The 16,490-nt window shown below is 42.4% G+C and overlaps 1 protein-coding gene across 3 annotated transcripts in view; it reads left to right on the forward strand.

The window, feature by feature from the left end:
- Nucleotides 1-564: 564 nt before the first annotated feature.
- The window catches only part of lrp8 (low density lipoprotein receptor-related protein 8, apolipoprotein e receptor), a 172,479-nt gene continuing 156,553 nt past the window's right edge, over nucleotides 565-16,490 (forward strand). For all 3 annotated transcript variants that reach the window (XM_069938108.1, XM_069938109.1, XM_069938110.1), the window contains exons 1-2: nucleotides 565-749; nucleotides 1,150-1,269. In XM_069938108.1, the coding sequence (XP_069794209.1) occupies nucleotides 698-749; nucleotides 1,150-1,269 (172 nt within the window). In that variant the 5' untranslated portion in view covers nucleotides 565-697. The remainder of the gene's footprint in view (nucleotides 750-1,149; nucleotides 1,270-16,490) is intronic.

A 16,490-nucleotide genomic window follows, 5' to 3' on the forward strand; every position in this document is an offset into this window, starting at 1 on the left:
TATCGAAGGAACATAATTTTACTCCCCCCCCCCACCTCTGGATGTAAAGGTCATAATTTCACCTACATTTTTAATTGCATTCTGCACCCATAATATTTGAAAAAACCTCCATGCATTTTTGGGGCCTATATTTTGAAAATTACTTGGGTCTGAAATTTAAGGCCCTTTTCTGGCAACGTTGAAGTTGGTTTGGCCTAGATTTTTTAAAGCTATTTTAAAAAAATGTTTCTGTGGTTTGATTTCCATTTTCCTGCAATGGCACCCAGCTTTGTGCCACCTGTAAACATGGAAATGTGAGATGCTGTCTCATCATTTGGGTGCTTGGTGAAGAGACACATTCCTGAAACAGATCATTGGGGTCACCAACATTCAACTTAATTTTCTATTTAGGTCACTAATTTGCCGTCCATTCCAGGAGATTCAAATGAAATATTCTCACCTCGGGACTTTGCACGTTTAAATTACATCCGCAAACATGGCTTAGAATGGGTATGGGGCGGGGTGAATTTTGTCCTTCAGTCCATTGAATAGATTGTCGTTCGTTTCACATGGGCTTCTGCAAGAGGTTGTGATTGCGCCTTAACTTTACGTTCCTCCTTCTAAGTCGACGTCAGGAGCCGCCGTTTGGCTCCGCTCCTACAGAGAACTGATATTTGGGGCGAGAGGTTGCAGCATCAGGGGATGAGCGAAAGAGACAATGTGGATTCTTTCGTTCGCGTTGTTATTATTGAATTTACACGTGGTTGAAGGTCAGTACTTGTATTTTTTTTAAATTGTATCTTAATAGGTAAGTCATTAACAGCGGGAGGTCGCGGTATCATTCCAGTTCATTGAATGCGATGGTGTTTCGAGGATTTAAAGAAAAAGGCAAGCGGAAGGTTATTGAATTTCATCTCCTACCAACACGCTAAATGTGCACGTTTTAACCGATGTTATGGATATTAACATTAATTGGAGTTTTTGAATTTAAGAGCCCCTGCTGTTCCCTGGTATGTCAGTATTTCTACAATTATTTCTAAAAGCCAGGAGCACTTTTGGTGGGAGCGTTGGAAGGTGCATCATGCACTCTGCCTTTCTACATTTGCTTTTTTTTGGGGGGGGGGGTTATCAATGTTAAACCTTGCCAACCACCTCTTCCCTTCCGTTAAGGTACTCGGCTGCACTGTGACGCGGGGCAGTTTCAATGCAGGAATAATCGGTGCATCTCGTTGCTCTGGCGCTGTGATGGGGACGATGATTGTACGGACAACAGCGATGAAGACAGTTGCCGTGAGTACCAGCACATTTCTGAATGCCGGAAGAAGTGGAACGCTGGAAAACGCCGTGCGTGGCTTGCAGCTTGATGAACTGCCAGCCCCGGCGAGCGCTTGCCCACCACCGGCTGCTTCACTGTGTGGAAGGAGGAACTGAACTCGAGATGAATGGGAAATGTATCGGTTTCTGTTCCCAGTCATGCGACGTGCTCGTTGGCCGGCTGCGGAACAGCAGATGCGTCACGTGCCTGAGGATCGCCAATAGGCGACGTGGGCTTCGATCCGCTTTACCTTTGAGGTGCAGTTCATTCATTCAAGAGAAAGGGCAGCACATCGGTAGTAGGAAGTGATCATACAACCGGAACAGGCACATGCTAGTTTTGCAATAAAAATGTAGCAGTATTAAATGGTTCTGGAACATGGCATTTGTTTTTGTGATAGACTTACTATTCATTTTATTCAAATTTTTTTGGGTCTTGGTTAGTTTACTTACTGGCGGGTCATATTTGCGCTTAATGTAAAGGGAAACCACCGTGCAGAGTGACCAACGTGTTACGTGTTTGGTGCTACGTGTTTAATATGAAAAATAAGTAGGAAGTAAATTTAAAGAACATGGGTGTGTAACATAATCGGTTTCTAAATTCAGTTATGGAAGTTTAGTAAGTTTAGGAGCAGACAGTGGGGGAAAAATTACATTATTATGGCAAAAATGTCCTGAAATTTTTAAGTGAAAGAAATTATTAATATTTTTACATGCATCTTTGTTTTAGAGGGTGAAATAAAATGTGTTTAAGATGCAAAATCAGTCAGGGTGGTGGCGAAGACCAGAGGGTTGAATGGCCTGATTCTGTTGATTATTTGTGATTGGAAATTGGCAGAATGCCAAGTATGATGAGAGGAGAACGTTTTATTTTTCCATTAAAATTGTCTGAAAGCTTTGTTTACACTTTTAATTTCAATCTTAACAGTAACATTTCCTACTGCTGTGGTGCAATTTAATTTTTATTTCTCTAGCGATCCATCTTTCTGATTTGCAATCCTAGAAGAATAATCTTTGCAAAATTATTTGTTGATTTGAGCCAATTTAAAATTTTATTTTTGGTTACTAAGATATAGCACAAACCTGGCCCAGCCAGTCAATGTTGTCATTTATTCTCCATTCAAGCTGCTTGCAGTTAACTTTTTCTTTCAGGCATGCCCTGCCTCCCCATCTATCCCATTTGCTTCAACCACTCAGTGTTACAAAGTTCCACTTCTCACCACTGTTCGGATTACTCTGCCTTTTCTCAGTGATAAAAGCCCAGTCTGTTCATCGTTTTTTGAATATTTAATTTTGATTTTCATCGACTCATAAACATTCAAACAAACAATACAATCCCTTTCAATACTCGTATAACATACAGAGACTGTATTTATTTCTGCCCCCACCCCAATACATATAAATTATACAGATACAAATACCGATGGGGTCAACGACCCCTACAGAAATGTAGGAAAAAGCCAAGAAAAAAATGACCACTGTTACTAAATAACAAAAGGTCAAGAATTTAAAAAAAAATTTAAAAACATGTCATCTGTGTCATGCTCCACTTCCTTAATCCCACTCATTTCCCTGCTGGGATGTATTTTTCAGGACCCATATTTCAAAGCAGGGCTGGTCAAATCTGCATACAATGTATTTCAAATAGGGTTGCCACACTCAGATCAATGTATTATGTTTCCTTCTTAAATTGTACGTGGTTTTCTCCAGGGGAATGCAACTCTGCATTTCCATATTCCATCTGTGGTATTTAATTGGGAGTTGGACTTCCACGAAACCACTATAATCTTCCTGCCTACTGACAAGGTGACCTTTATGAATGAAATTTGGTATTTGGACAGTCTAAAACTCATTCCCCCAATGTCGCTAAGAAGGTACAACTCCGGATCCTGTGGAAAATCCACTTTTGTAATTTTTTTTTTCAGAATATCCTCCATTTCTTCCCAGAAGGGTCTTATCTTTGTACATAGCCAGATGGAGTGAACAAAGGTTCCAACCTCCACATCAGACCACACCTGAAGCACCTTTCTGAAATTTCTGACTTTGATATGTGGTGTGAAGTACAGCTGGTGCAAGAAATTGAATTGCACCAACCTGTACCTGACATTAATAACTGCTGTCATGATGTCTCGACACAGGTCTGACCACCACTCCTCGTGGATTGCTGTGCCCAAGTCCGACCTCCACCTTTCTCTGCACCATATAAACCCTGCTTCGAGCCCTCACTTTGGAATATGGTATATGTTATAGAAATAAACTTACACACATTCCCCTTTTGAATTAAAATCTCCATGTCACTACACATGGGCAGGGTCATAGATGGTCTTTTCTTCCTGCGGATGCCTCGAGCAGGTTCCACCATTTTCTTTCCACGAGACCACCGCTCCTGGTTTTCTCGTGGCACTGGGATTGACAGTTCCTTTTGAGTCGGTTTCTTTCCCTTCTTCTCCATTTCTTTAGTGTTTATTCTTCCTTCTAGGTGCTTTTTCCTACATTTCTCTATCTTTTTTTTCTGACTGGAGCCCAGAGTTCCATGTTTACCCCCTTCTCTGCATCAACAGACTTCCCGGTCTGTTCCTCTTATCCTGATGTGCATAACTTTAATATTTTTGGTATTAACCTATTTGCCTATTACTGCTGTCCCTGTAATGTATTATCTTCCCTCTGCTCAATTTGGTAGCAATTTTTATTTTAAGGTCTAAATAACTAAAGTAAATGGTAAATAATAGTGTTCACGGCAGTGATCCTTTTGTTGAATGCCATCTATGGACTCGTGCATTTAACTTATTAGACTTTTATGAGGTACATTTTGAAGGTCTTTTAGAAATCTAGATATATTGCATCTACTACATTCCTATTGAGTGTAACACAAAGAATGCAGATGGAATTGTAGCCTTGAATATTATTTGCAGTATGATGACTGTAGTTAACAAGATTCAGTTTATTATCATAATAATAAAAATATCATATTACATGACATTTCTTCTTGTTAGATTCAAGGCAGACAGTGCCTCTTACAGTCAGAGAGAGAGAGAGAGAGAGAGATGCAAAAAAGACTCCTCCCCCCCCCTCCCCCCAACCATGAGTCAATGAGTGTTTCTAGATTCACCTCCTGCATTTCCGCAGCCAACTTAGCCACACAGAGTCCAGTCCGAACCACTGGACACCTGAGCTCCAGATCTGAACTTTCAACACAGTCAGGAACCCTTCAGCGCCCTTGGCACCTCCTCACATCTTGGCTCCGATACCTGGTACCCCTCCAGCCAAATTGAGCCAGAGTCCAGCAGTCCGCAGCCCGGCGCAAGTCTCCTGACAACAGACTCCAGCAGCTCACAGCGTCTATGGGTTCCTCGTCTTGAGTCGCCAGCAGCCCGCCACATGCACTGGTCCCTCAGTGGTCCGCCACAGTGCGCACCATCCTGTGGGTTGCTTCCTTTGCATCTCCTTCTCAGACGGTGGGTGGGGGGGGAGGGGGGGTTGGGGTATGTGATTTTCCCTTATCCCAGAGTCTGCAGCCCCTTGAGGCTCTTGCTGATTATCTTGGGCGCAGACCCCCGGTCGCAGGATTTCAATTAAAGCAACCATTCAAAGCCCATTCAGAGCCCACAACATTTGAATTGGTCGCCTGGCAGATGTCATACAATTACCCTACTGAATTAGAGGTTGGGATTCAGTGCTCCCAATCACTGAGGTTGGATGTGGATTTCTTGATCAATTTTAAAAAAAAAACTTTGGCTTTCTCAGGAGAAAGTTTAGAAAAGCTAGTCATGTTAATCGTCTTCTCCACCTGCCAGAAATAGTCATTTTGCTGTGAGACGCGTTCTTTTTAATCTCTAGCAATGATTAATTGTCCATTGCTGCTTCCATTGCTTTGACAGTATACCTTCTGGTTTAGAAATCACAAAATTTCCTGATCGGCAGCAACATCTTGTGGAGTCAGATAAACTTGTCCCGTCTTCCAATTGGCATTTCTATGAGCTGAATAATGAGTTCTATTTCTAGTCTTTGTGATGCGATCAAATTTAACCTATTGACCAATTGCTGACTAAATATTTGATTTTTATTTGTATTAAAGATATTGGAAAGCTACACCAAGGTAAAGGACCCATTGCTAGGTTTAGTTTATCTATTAGCTCATTTAAAACCTTCATGTTGACCAAAGAAAGTGTTGTGCAGATCATAAATTACATCTTAAGTTAAGGAGCTATTTAAAGTGCAGGTCCCCGGGGTTTAGAATTGTACATACAACATGGTAACAATCCACAATCACTTCAAAACGCTTGCAAGTAAAAATACAACTTCAAGGTGGATTTAAAAGAATGAAAGGAAGGGGCTGATTTGATGGAGGGGGGAACGTTGTTCCATTATTTGGGGGCTGCTATCGCGAAGGTGTGATCTCTCCTGAGTTTGCGATTTGAGCGCGGAACAACCAAGTGCCCTAAGTTGGTCGATCTGGGGGATCTTGATGTGGAGTAGGGCATTAGGAGATCGATGATGTAGGAGGGGGCTAGACCATTGATGGCTTTGTAAACAAACTGGGGAACTTTAAAATCTATCCTGAGCTGTACTGATAACCAGTGAGGGAGGTGAGAATAGGGGTGATATGGTCCCTTTTCTTGAACCAGTTGCAGATGAGGTAATGATGACTGACTATTTCCCATGTAAAGAGAGTTGGAGTAGCCTAAATGGGAGAAAATGAGGGCATGGATAACTTTCTTGAGGTCTTTCAGTGACAGGAATGATTTGATTTTGGCAATAGTGCAGAGCTGGCATTGACTTGTTTGTTAAACTTGAATATCACACCAAGGGATTTGACGTGTGGTTTAATGAAGGTGGCTAAGTTGTCAAGGGTATTGGTGATAATTTTGGTGGAGTTGGAGGCAAATAGGATGATCTCAGATTTGCCTTCGTTTAGCTGCAGGTTGTCTGATACCAACTGCTGCTAGACTGAAATGATTCAACAGCCTAGTGGAATTTCTCTTGACCTAGTTGATCTGTTCAATGAATTGGATTGGAAAAATAAGCATCCCACTCTGTGCTTTGATGATCTTTTTCAGGCACTGAGCTCTATATCCATGCCATCTGAGTGAAAATGTGATTTCCTCATCTTCATTATAATCCTTCCCATTACTTTAAGTCTTTCTTCCAGGATTTTGACCCCTATGGTAATTAAATTTTGTGTTTGTTTACATGTTTATTACTCCTAAACAAATTAATTTTGTGCATATTGTTGATATTTACACTTTTATATTTTGACAGGAACTTAGTTTGCAGATGATGTTTTTAGATTCTTTATCCTGCATGCCAACCAAATCATATTATACTGATCTGAAAAATTCAGACTGATACAATTTAAAGTCTAAAAAGAGATAGTTTTATCAGTTGAAATTATTATCAAAATAAAAATTGTATTTTGTAGAACTTATGGTACCAAGTCCTCATTGGGGAGGATATTGAATATAATGGCAAGGTTGCTAAATAATAATTCATTTATTATGCATGTTTTCTAGCCTCCTGTGGTTCTGTCGAGGTGATCCAAATTTAGTATTTAAATCACTTGAGATATGACTTCTAATTTTGAAATAAATGTATTCTAACATTTGGTGCAATATAAACAGCATTTCATATTTTAAAATGGAACTAATTAGTTTGAGAAGTGAATGCAATTTGGCACTGTGTATGCAATGTAATCGGTACATCTTTCCTTTCCACAATGCATTTTAACAAGATCTGTCTTTGATCCCTTCCACAAAAGACAGAGCTAATGTACCTATAGGCTTATGCACTTCCTTTTCCCAACCTCTAAAGAAAACTCCCAGAAGCACTGAAAGATGCCACCCAATGTGTCACAGATTCTTCAAGTGCCCAATCCCTGGACTCTGAACTGAGTGGTTGTAAGAAAATATTGTGCTGTGAGTGATGCTCTGCTTTCTGCTACTCTGCAGAGTTCCATTTCTGACTTTAATTCATTAGAGCTCGAGGTTCTGTTCCACAGAACCTGTTCTCCCCTGTTCTTTTAAAAACATTTGTTTAGGCCTGTGGTGAGAATCTGGTGCAAACCTCTGTCTTCTCCATTCCTTGAGGATTGAATAAAAAGATCTAGAAATTTTAAATGAAAAGAAAATAATGGAAACACTCAACAGCACTCAGTAGCATCAGTGGAAAGGACACCAGCTAATATTTCTGGTTAAAAACTCTTGGTCAGAACTGTTGGGGAGGGAAGAAAGTGAGTTACTTGAAATTGTTGAATTAAATTTTGAGTTTAAAATGTTGCCACATTCATTGGTAGAAGAAAAGATACGGATCATCAAACATGGCCTTTATAGCAGGAGAGTCTAACCCACAGATAGGAGTTAGATTGAGAATGTGATGGGCCACTGGAAGATTGAATTGTACCTACAGTCTCATAACAGGTGCTCCACAAACCTGTCATATGATTAGCATGTTTTCTCCATGGTAGAGGAAATTGTGTTATGAGCACTGAAAGTATTACACCAGATTTGAAAAAGTGTAAGTTAATAAGTTCATCTTAAAAGTCTGAGTTCCTCGATGGGCAGCATGTGCTTAGTGCTTAGTGCAATGCTATTACAGCACTAGGGACTGGGGCCCAAATCCCATACTGTCTGTAAGGAACTTGCACGTTCTCCCCATGTTTGTGTGGGTTTCCTCCAGGTGCTCCAGATTCCTCCCACCATTCAAAAACATACCAGGTATTGTAGGTCAATTGGGGAGCACAGGCTAGTTGACCGAATTACATAGGAAAAGAAATAGTTGGTGGAAATGAAAGAGTGTTAAGAAAGGAATGATATCTTTAGAAATCTGGAGGGAAAGATGCATACGGTGGGGTCGTCTTCTATCACTGTGCATTCCCCTCTACATGTTCCAGCTTTTACAAGTTCCTTTATTTATAAATTCCCTTATTAATCTATCAACCAGATGACTCCAAGTTTGATGACAACAACCATGGCTTTATCCTATTTGAAAGATTTCTCTTATCCCATCCTCCCCATCCCCTTTCAACTCAAAACTAACCCTCTATCTTCCTCAGTTCCAAAGAAGTGTTTTTCACTGGAAAAGCATTTATTTTCGCAGATGCTCCCAGACCTGTTGATAACAATTTTCTGGGTTTTTTTTTTTGCCTTTGTCTCTAGGCTGAGAAGCCAAAAGCAAAGAAGAAATGGCATTTTCCGGTATATCCAGGAGGTGGTGGGAAGGGAGATTGCCAGATCTTGGGCCATACAACCCAATCTCTACTCTCACACCCTCTCCATAGACCAAGCTATGGGTAATTTTGGTCTGTTAGTACCATCAGAAGGCTGGGGTTCTTGCCAAACAACTGGCAGAGCAGCGGACAGGAAAGCAGAGGGTAGGGCAATGTTATTGGTCACACGTCTCTGTTTACAATGGCACTTATTTTGATCAAGGCATGCTTAGTGGAGTACCAGTGTCTCCAGCCCTTAAATGTGGTGAGTTTTCTGTGATGGAATTTATTAAAAATTACAATTTGATGATTGTGCACACAAATTACCAGCATCATCTTGGGAAGATTACAAGTTAAATATTGACAAATGTGATTTTTTTTTAGTATTAAGTTCGTGACAGCCCTGCAACTAGTCCCATGCTCATCAGGAATACCTGTTTCACTAGCTTGGAGGAAATCACACAAACATATTGAATTATATTAAATGACAGTGCAAATTTTAATGTTAATTGCTTGAAGCATTTCTATGATGCCAAGTTAGAATGATGTGAAGGTGCTGCTTTTACAACATTCTTGAACAACCAACCAGTACAGATCCTGAGAGCTGGCACAATATTAACCAGCACACCTGATGGGAATAGTGAACCACTGTGGTCCCTGATGTATTCCAAATGTTTCTGAATCCAGTTTTCAAAACCATATTGAAAGCATCTGCTAGGCAAGTGGGACCAGATAGAAAGATCTTGGCCTGATAATTGCTATGCATGAGTTTAATGTACCTGGTAAGGTTTGTTCGGCATTTATGTGTCTGAATCTGCAAACAATGGCAGTCTCAGAGGAGCATTGAAGTGTCAGGAGTATTGTCTGGATTGGTCTTGCAGTTGTAGATTTCTGATTTACAGATTATAACTTGACCCAAGATTGGGCCCTTTCATGCCAGGCCTCCACCTGGAGGCCGGCTACAAGCGGAGAGGGAAAGCATACACACTAAAAGGCTACTCCTGCATCACATTTGCGTTGAGCGGCGCCCCGTAGTGCCCTCTGGAGCCGATGGAGGCGGAGAGACTGGTGCCGTAGATACGCGGCAGAGCAATGGCCGTTTTCCCTACCTATAATCCGCAACAGAGCTGGAACTGCTCTGTTTCCAAGAACAATTCCAGCTGCATGGGGAATTATGGGTAGGGAAGACGGGCATTGTTCTGCCGTGTTTTGAGCAGCTGACGAGCGGCCCCAAAGGCTGAAGCAGCCTGGTGAGGTTCCAAAATGGCCGGTGGGGCTGTCATAGCCCACACTGGCCGCCCACTGACAGTCCCTTCCAGCCGCCCCTGCCCTGATGGCCCCTACCTTGACTGTACCCACCGGCCAGCTCCTCCCCCCTGATGGCTCCCACTGTCCCTTCTTGCCTGACCTGATGGCTCGCGCCAGCTGCCCCTGCCCTGAGGGGGTCATAGAGGGAGAGGGGTGAGTGGGTGGGAGAGAGAGGGGAGATGGGTCATAGCCTGAGTGCTTCATAGCGACATCGTCTGCCCAGCCCTAGAACTAGCAGATGTACATTCATATGAGGTGGCAGAGCTCAGCACTCAACCGATGATCCTTCCCTCAGAGGGAATGCAGTCGGCCCCTTGGAGCTGGCCACAGTGCATTCATAGCTACTCCAGGCTTTTTCACTGAATGAAAGGGGCTACTGACAGCACTCCCTCCTGTGATTTTTCATATATCTGGTGGATTTTGGGATATGTTGGGAAGCTTGTCTGAGTGTTGCATTTTGGCTTTCTGTGCCATACTTTTTTCTCCATATTTTATCCATGTACCTGTAATTAAAGTATCTTTAAGTGCAATCCTATGGGCTTGTGAAGAAAAAGGAATTCACTTGGCTGCGCTGTGTGTGTTTGCTATTTATGCCTCTAAACAAATAATTAAATCACAGGAAAGGAGAATATTTTCCCCTGACTCAGGAGTCTGGACCCAAGAGTCAGACTAATAGATTATTTAGGACTAAGTTTTGGTGAAGTTCCTCACTTACATTGGGGTGAATCTTTGGAATTTGCCTCCTCAAATTGCTGCTCAGTGATTGAAGTATATTTTTAATGAATGCAGTTGATTTCAAAAAGAAATTGATTGACTGGGACACCACTAAATAAATGCTTTTCCAGTGAAAAACACTTCTTTGGAACTGGGGAAGATAGAGGGTTAGTTTTGAGTTGAAAGGAGATGGGGAGGATGGGATAAGAGAAATCTTTCAAATAGGTTAAAGCCATGGTTGTTGTCATCAAACTTGGAGTCATCTGATTGATAGATTAATAAGGGAATTTATAAAAAATAAAGGAACTTGTAAAAGGGCTGAATGGCTTGGAGTTTGTCAAATGTGTTCAGGAAAGTTTTCTAAATCAATATATAGGTGTACCAACTAAAGAGAGTGCAATGCCGGATCTCCTATTAGGTGACAGAAGTATGTGAAGGGGAACATTTTGGATCCAGTGATCATAGTTTCAAGTTAATTATGGTGAAGGATCGGTCTAGGCTTTGGGTTGAGATTCTAAATTGGAGAAAGGACAATTTTGAGGAAATGAGAAAGGATCTAGAATGTGTGGATTAGGATAAATTGTTTTCAGGCAAGGATGTATGAGGTAAGTGGAGGACCTTCAAAGGTGACATTTTGAGAGTACAGAGTTTGTATGTTCCTGTCAGGATCAAAGACAAAGCTTAGGGAACCTTGGGGATCTGGTTCAGAAGAAGAGAGAGGTGTATAGACTGGAGGACTGTGGCTAGTGGTGTGCCTCAGGGATTGGTGCTGGGACCATTGTTGTTTGTCATCTATATCAATGATCTGGATAATTATGTGGTAAATTGGATCAGTAAGTTTGCAGATGACACTAAGATTGGCGGTGTGGACAGCGAAGGTTTTCAAAACTTGCAGAAGTATCTACACCAACTGGAAAAATGGCAGATGGAATTTAATGCAGGCAAGTGTGAGCATTTTGGAAGGACAAACCAAGAAAGGACATACTCAATAGGACATAATGGTAGGGCATTGAGCTGTGTGGTAGACCAGAAGGATCTTGGAACGCAGATACATAATTCCCTGAAAGTGGCATCAAAGAAGATATCAATAAGATAGGGTGCAGAGAAGATTTTCTAGGATGTATCTGGACTTCAGGAACTGAGTTACAGGGAAAGGTTAAACAGGTTAGGGCTTTATTCCCTGGAGCATAGAAGAATGAGGGGAGATTTGATAGAGGTATTTCAAATTATGAGGGGAAATATACAGTAAATGTTGATATGCTTTTTCCACTGAGGTTAGGTGAGATACAAATTAGAGGATGTAGGTTAAAGGGGAAAAGTTTAGGGGGAACACCACACAGAAAGTGGTGGGAGAGTGGAACAAGCTTCCAGCTGAAGTGGTGAATACAGGCTCAATTTTAACATTTAAGAGTAATTTGGACAGGTACATGGGTGGGAGAGGTATGGAGGGCTATGGATTGAGTGCAGCTCAGTGGGGCTAGGCAAAAATAATAGTTCAGCACAGACTAGAAGGGCTGAATGTTTCTATGGGGAAATAGTATATGAGTGGGATTAGAATGTGGAGCAAACGGAGGGCCAATATGGCTTTTTACTTGTTTTTCTTGTGTTCTGTCCAACTATTGGTACAAACTATTTCTTAACTTGAGTTTTGTTTCTCAGTGAAGTTTGCTTTGGTCTGAATGCTTGTCTTCAAAGGAGCATTTTTTATTTTTTCTGCTACTAATGTATAATTTTTTGGATGTTGCCATTGGTTTACAAAAAGGATAAAGTTGAAGTGGTGGTAATTAGATTTTTAAGTGAGCATTTCTTAAAATGTTTGCTCAAAAAATACTTGTATTTATACAGTGTATTTCATGATTCCCCCCCCCCCCCACTTCCTTTAGGATATCCCAAAATGTTTTACAACAGTGAAGTATCTTTCTGAAGCCTGCCCATTATTACACTATGTCTGAAGTGGGAACAAAATATTGACCAAACTGTTTAGCTGGATATTGGTCAAGTTTGTGAAGCCAAATTTGGAGTAGTGTGGCATCTCCTGCGGGGTCCAACCGCCCAGTTGACTGCCTTTGGCTCTGCATGGGCTATGAACGGCCAGTTGAGGGAGCCGACTGTGGTTTTATTTGAAATCCCGTGAACGTGGATCTGCCTCCAAGATGGAAGACGAGGGGCTGCAGATGCCAGGGAAGTGGAAGACCAGAGCAGGGAAGCAGAGGACGGGAAGATTTCCACCCCCCCCACCCCAGTGTCTGAGAATCTGAGAAGGAAAAGTGGAGGAGACAGTGACCAGGGTGGTGGACTAGTGAGGGGTTCTGTGGCTGAGGGGTCAATACATGCAGTGGGTTGCTGGCAACTCGAGGCAAGGAACCTGCAGAAGCAGTGGACTGCTGTAGACTTCTGTCAGGAAACTCACGCCAGGCTGCGGACTGGCTTGAATTGGCTAGAAGGGACCCGGGATGTGAGAAGGTGCCGAGGGCGCTGAAGGGTTCCTGACTATGTCGGAGGTTTGGATCTGGAGCTTGGGTTGCTACGGTTTGGACTGGATTCTGTGGCTATGGGGCCTGCAGAAGTGCTGGAGGAAAATCTATGGACACTTGGTGACTCTGCGGGGACTCTGTTTTTGCTTTTTTCGCTCTCGCTCTCGCTCTCAGAGGAGCTTAGGCAATTCCTGCTGGTGGTGAATCTGTCTGCCTTGCATCTGTCAAAAAGAAATTTCATGTAATATAAACAGTGTTTTATTATTAGGATTATAACAATATGTGATCTTGCCATTTTTATTCAAGACCCTGAAAATCATTTCTACAGTTTCTGTTGGTTTAAGAAATCCAGTTAAGTCATTTTTGATCACTTCCATAAATAACCTTTTCAATTAACCAGTACAATTCAATGTGTAAATTGGGTGTTTGCTTGTTGTATACTTTTGGAGCTTATAACTGATTCAAGAATCCATCTCATCACTATCTATTTGCACACAGTAGAGTCAGGAACTCAAGGATTCCTGTACAGATATAATTACAACAAAATATTCTGATCATAGTTAAATATCTCCCCTACAAAAATTATGATGCAAAATACACTCTCGAAATGTAATTGGGACCAACAAGGTCGGGTCAGATACAGCAATGAGCTTTCCGAACCCTTCTCCATTGACAACGGCGTGAAGTAAGGCTGCGTCCTCGCACCAACCCTCTTTACTATCTTCTTCAGCACGGATGGCAGTTTCTTCAATCTGAGGCGCCTGCAAGCTCACACCAAGACACAAGAGCAACTTGTCCGTGAACTACCCTTTGCAGACGATGCCGCTTTAGTTGCCCATTCAGAACCAGCTCTCCAGCACATGACGTCCTGTTTTGCGGAAACTGCCAAAATGTTTGGCCTGGAAGTCAGCCTGAAGAAAACTGAGGTCCTCCAACAGCCAGCTCTCCACCATGACTACCAGCCCCCCCCCCCCCCCCCAAATCTCCATCGGGCACACAGAACTCAAAACAGTCAACCAGTTTATCTACCTCGACTGCACCATTTCATCTGATGCAAGGATCGAAAAAGAGATAGACAACAGACTCGCCAAGGCAAATAGCGCCTTTGGAAGACTACACAAAAGAGTCTGGAAAAACAACCACCTGAAGAAACACACAAAGATCAGCGTGTACAGAGCTGTTGTCATACCCACGCTCCTGTTCGGCTCTGAATCATGGGTCCTCTACCGGCATCACCTACGGCTCCTAGAACGCTTCGATCAGCGCTGTCTCCGCTCCATCCTCAACATTCATTGGAGTGACTTCATCACCAACATCGAAGTACTCGAGCTGGCAGAGTCCGCAAGCATCGAATCCACGCTGCTGAAGACCCAACTGCGCTGGGTGGATCACGTCTCCAGAACGGAGGACCATCGCCTTCCCAAGATCGTGTTCTATGGTGAGTTCTCCACTGGCCACCGAGACAGAGGTGCACCAAAGAAGAGGTACAAGGACTGCTTAAAGAAATCTCTTGGTGCCTGCCACATTGACCACTGCCAGTGGGCTGATCTCGCCTCCAACCGTGCATCTTGGCACCTCACAGTACAACGGGCAGCAACCTCCTTTGAAGAAGACCGCAGAGCCCACCTCACTGACAAAAGACAAAGGAGGAAAAACCCAACCCTAACTAACCAATTTTCCCTTGCAACCGTGCCTGCCTGTCCCGCATCGGACTTGTCAGTCACCAATGAGCCTGCAGCTGACGTGGACATACCCCTCCATAAATCTTCGTCCACAAAGTCGAGCCAAAGAAAGAATTATTAGGATAATAAATTGAATCTTGAAGTTGCCAGGAATAATTTGCCTGTTTTTTTTTTAATGGTCTCAACAGTATCTTGTGCTGTCATCTTGGAGAGCTTATGGCCCCAAGATCTAATGTTCACAGGGCTGCTTTTCCTCAGGTTTGCACTAGTATCTAGATGGGCTGTGTTCTGGCAGGAGATTTTAACCAATTTGCTCTTGATTGTAATGCCATTATTGACACCATTTGTATGTCTGTTTTATTTCTTACTCTGGTTCTAATGTCTTAGAAGTTCTCAAGAAGAATAAATACCTTAATCCTGCCACTATCTGAAGGCTCAGATCTGGATTGAAAATGTTAATTCATTGAGCTAAGTTAGTAAAAGAGTTTCTGCTTGGTCTCCGAGAGACATGTCAACATGGGGCAAGAACTCATTCATCATAGTTTAGTATCTTTGCTGCTGAACAAGGGAAACACTTAATTTCTTGGGATGTTTCAGTTAAGATCCAAGTTACTGATCTGATTTTGATCAGGAATTGAAAAGCAGAATGCTTGTTTAATTGCAACCTCAGGACTTTTAATAGTACATTATGGTGGGACAGTATTAGAGGTCATTAGGTACTGGCTTTGTTTTGCCTATCGAGTAGCAGCAGTGTCTCTTGCTGCTAGCCTTGTTGGAACAACTAATTTGGGCCAATGACTTCCTGAATATTTGTTTTACCAGTTTTTAGCAGTTAATGGAAGTTGACCTCATCGGCAACAATGATGAGTCAGCTTGCAGTTGGGAGGCTTGTAAAATGGTGCACGAACAACCACCTGAGTCTCAAAGTGGATAAGATAAAGGAGATGCTTGTGGATTTAGGAGGATGAACATCAATCACATCAATGGTTCTGTCATGAAGAGCACAAGTTCCTTGATGTTGATATGAAGGATGACTTATTCTGGACCCATAACACCTTGTTAGTCAGGAAGGTGCAGCAGTCCTACACTTCCTAAGGCTACTGGTTTCCATCTTGACAACATTTAACAGGTGCACAAATAGGTGTCCTATATATCTGGCAACATTATTATGTGGAGCATTGGCGCCAGAGCAAATGTTAGAGGGAGTCACTAGCATGTTAAAGGAGGGCATAGATTGAAGCTTATAAACTCACTCAGTAGTGTGGGGGGGGGGTGCTGTTACCATTATCTACCCCACTCTGATGTAGATGCTGAGAGCACTGCTTTTATGGAGTCAAGCATAGTTATCTCCTAGTGACACTTGACTCACACTAGCGACACGGCCTGGGGCAGGTGGAGAGAGTCACTAGCATGCATCAAACTAGACTCTAGTGAAGCTTGACGCTCGCTAGTGATGTGGGTGGGGGTGGGTCTGACGGCGAGCGATAACTGTAGCTGTATGTGAGGGCAATGCCTGCAGATTCCTCCCCTTGGCACCAACCCTGATTATGTGGTATGGCAGCTGCAAAGCATCAGACCGGAAGTCAATACAGAGGATCATCAAAATGGCTAGGAAAATCACTGGAGTCACCCTTTCATCTATTAATGACATTTACTAGGAATGTTGCTTAAATAGGGCTTAAAGAATTATAAAGGACCCTTTCCATCTTGCAAATGGTATTTTTGACGAAACTTAGAATATCATCCCAAAATGTTAGTTCATTTAAAATCTGGCTTTTTTCTCACACACACACACACACACACACACACACACACACA

Source organism: Narcine bancroftii, chromosome 5 (assembly GCF_036971445.1).
Source record: "Narcine bancroftii isolate sNarBan1 chromosome 5, sNarBan1.hap1, whole genome shotgun sequence".
NCBI classification, from domain to species: domain Eukaryota; kingdom Metazoa; phylum Chordata; class Chondrichthyes; order Torpediniformes; family Narcinidae; genus Narcine; species Narcine bancroftii.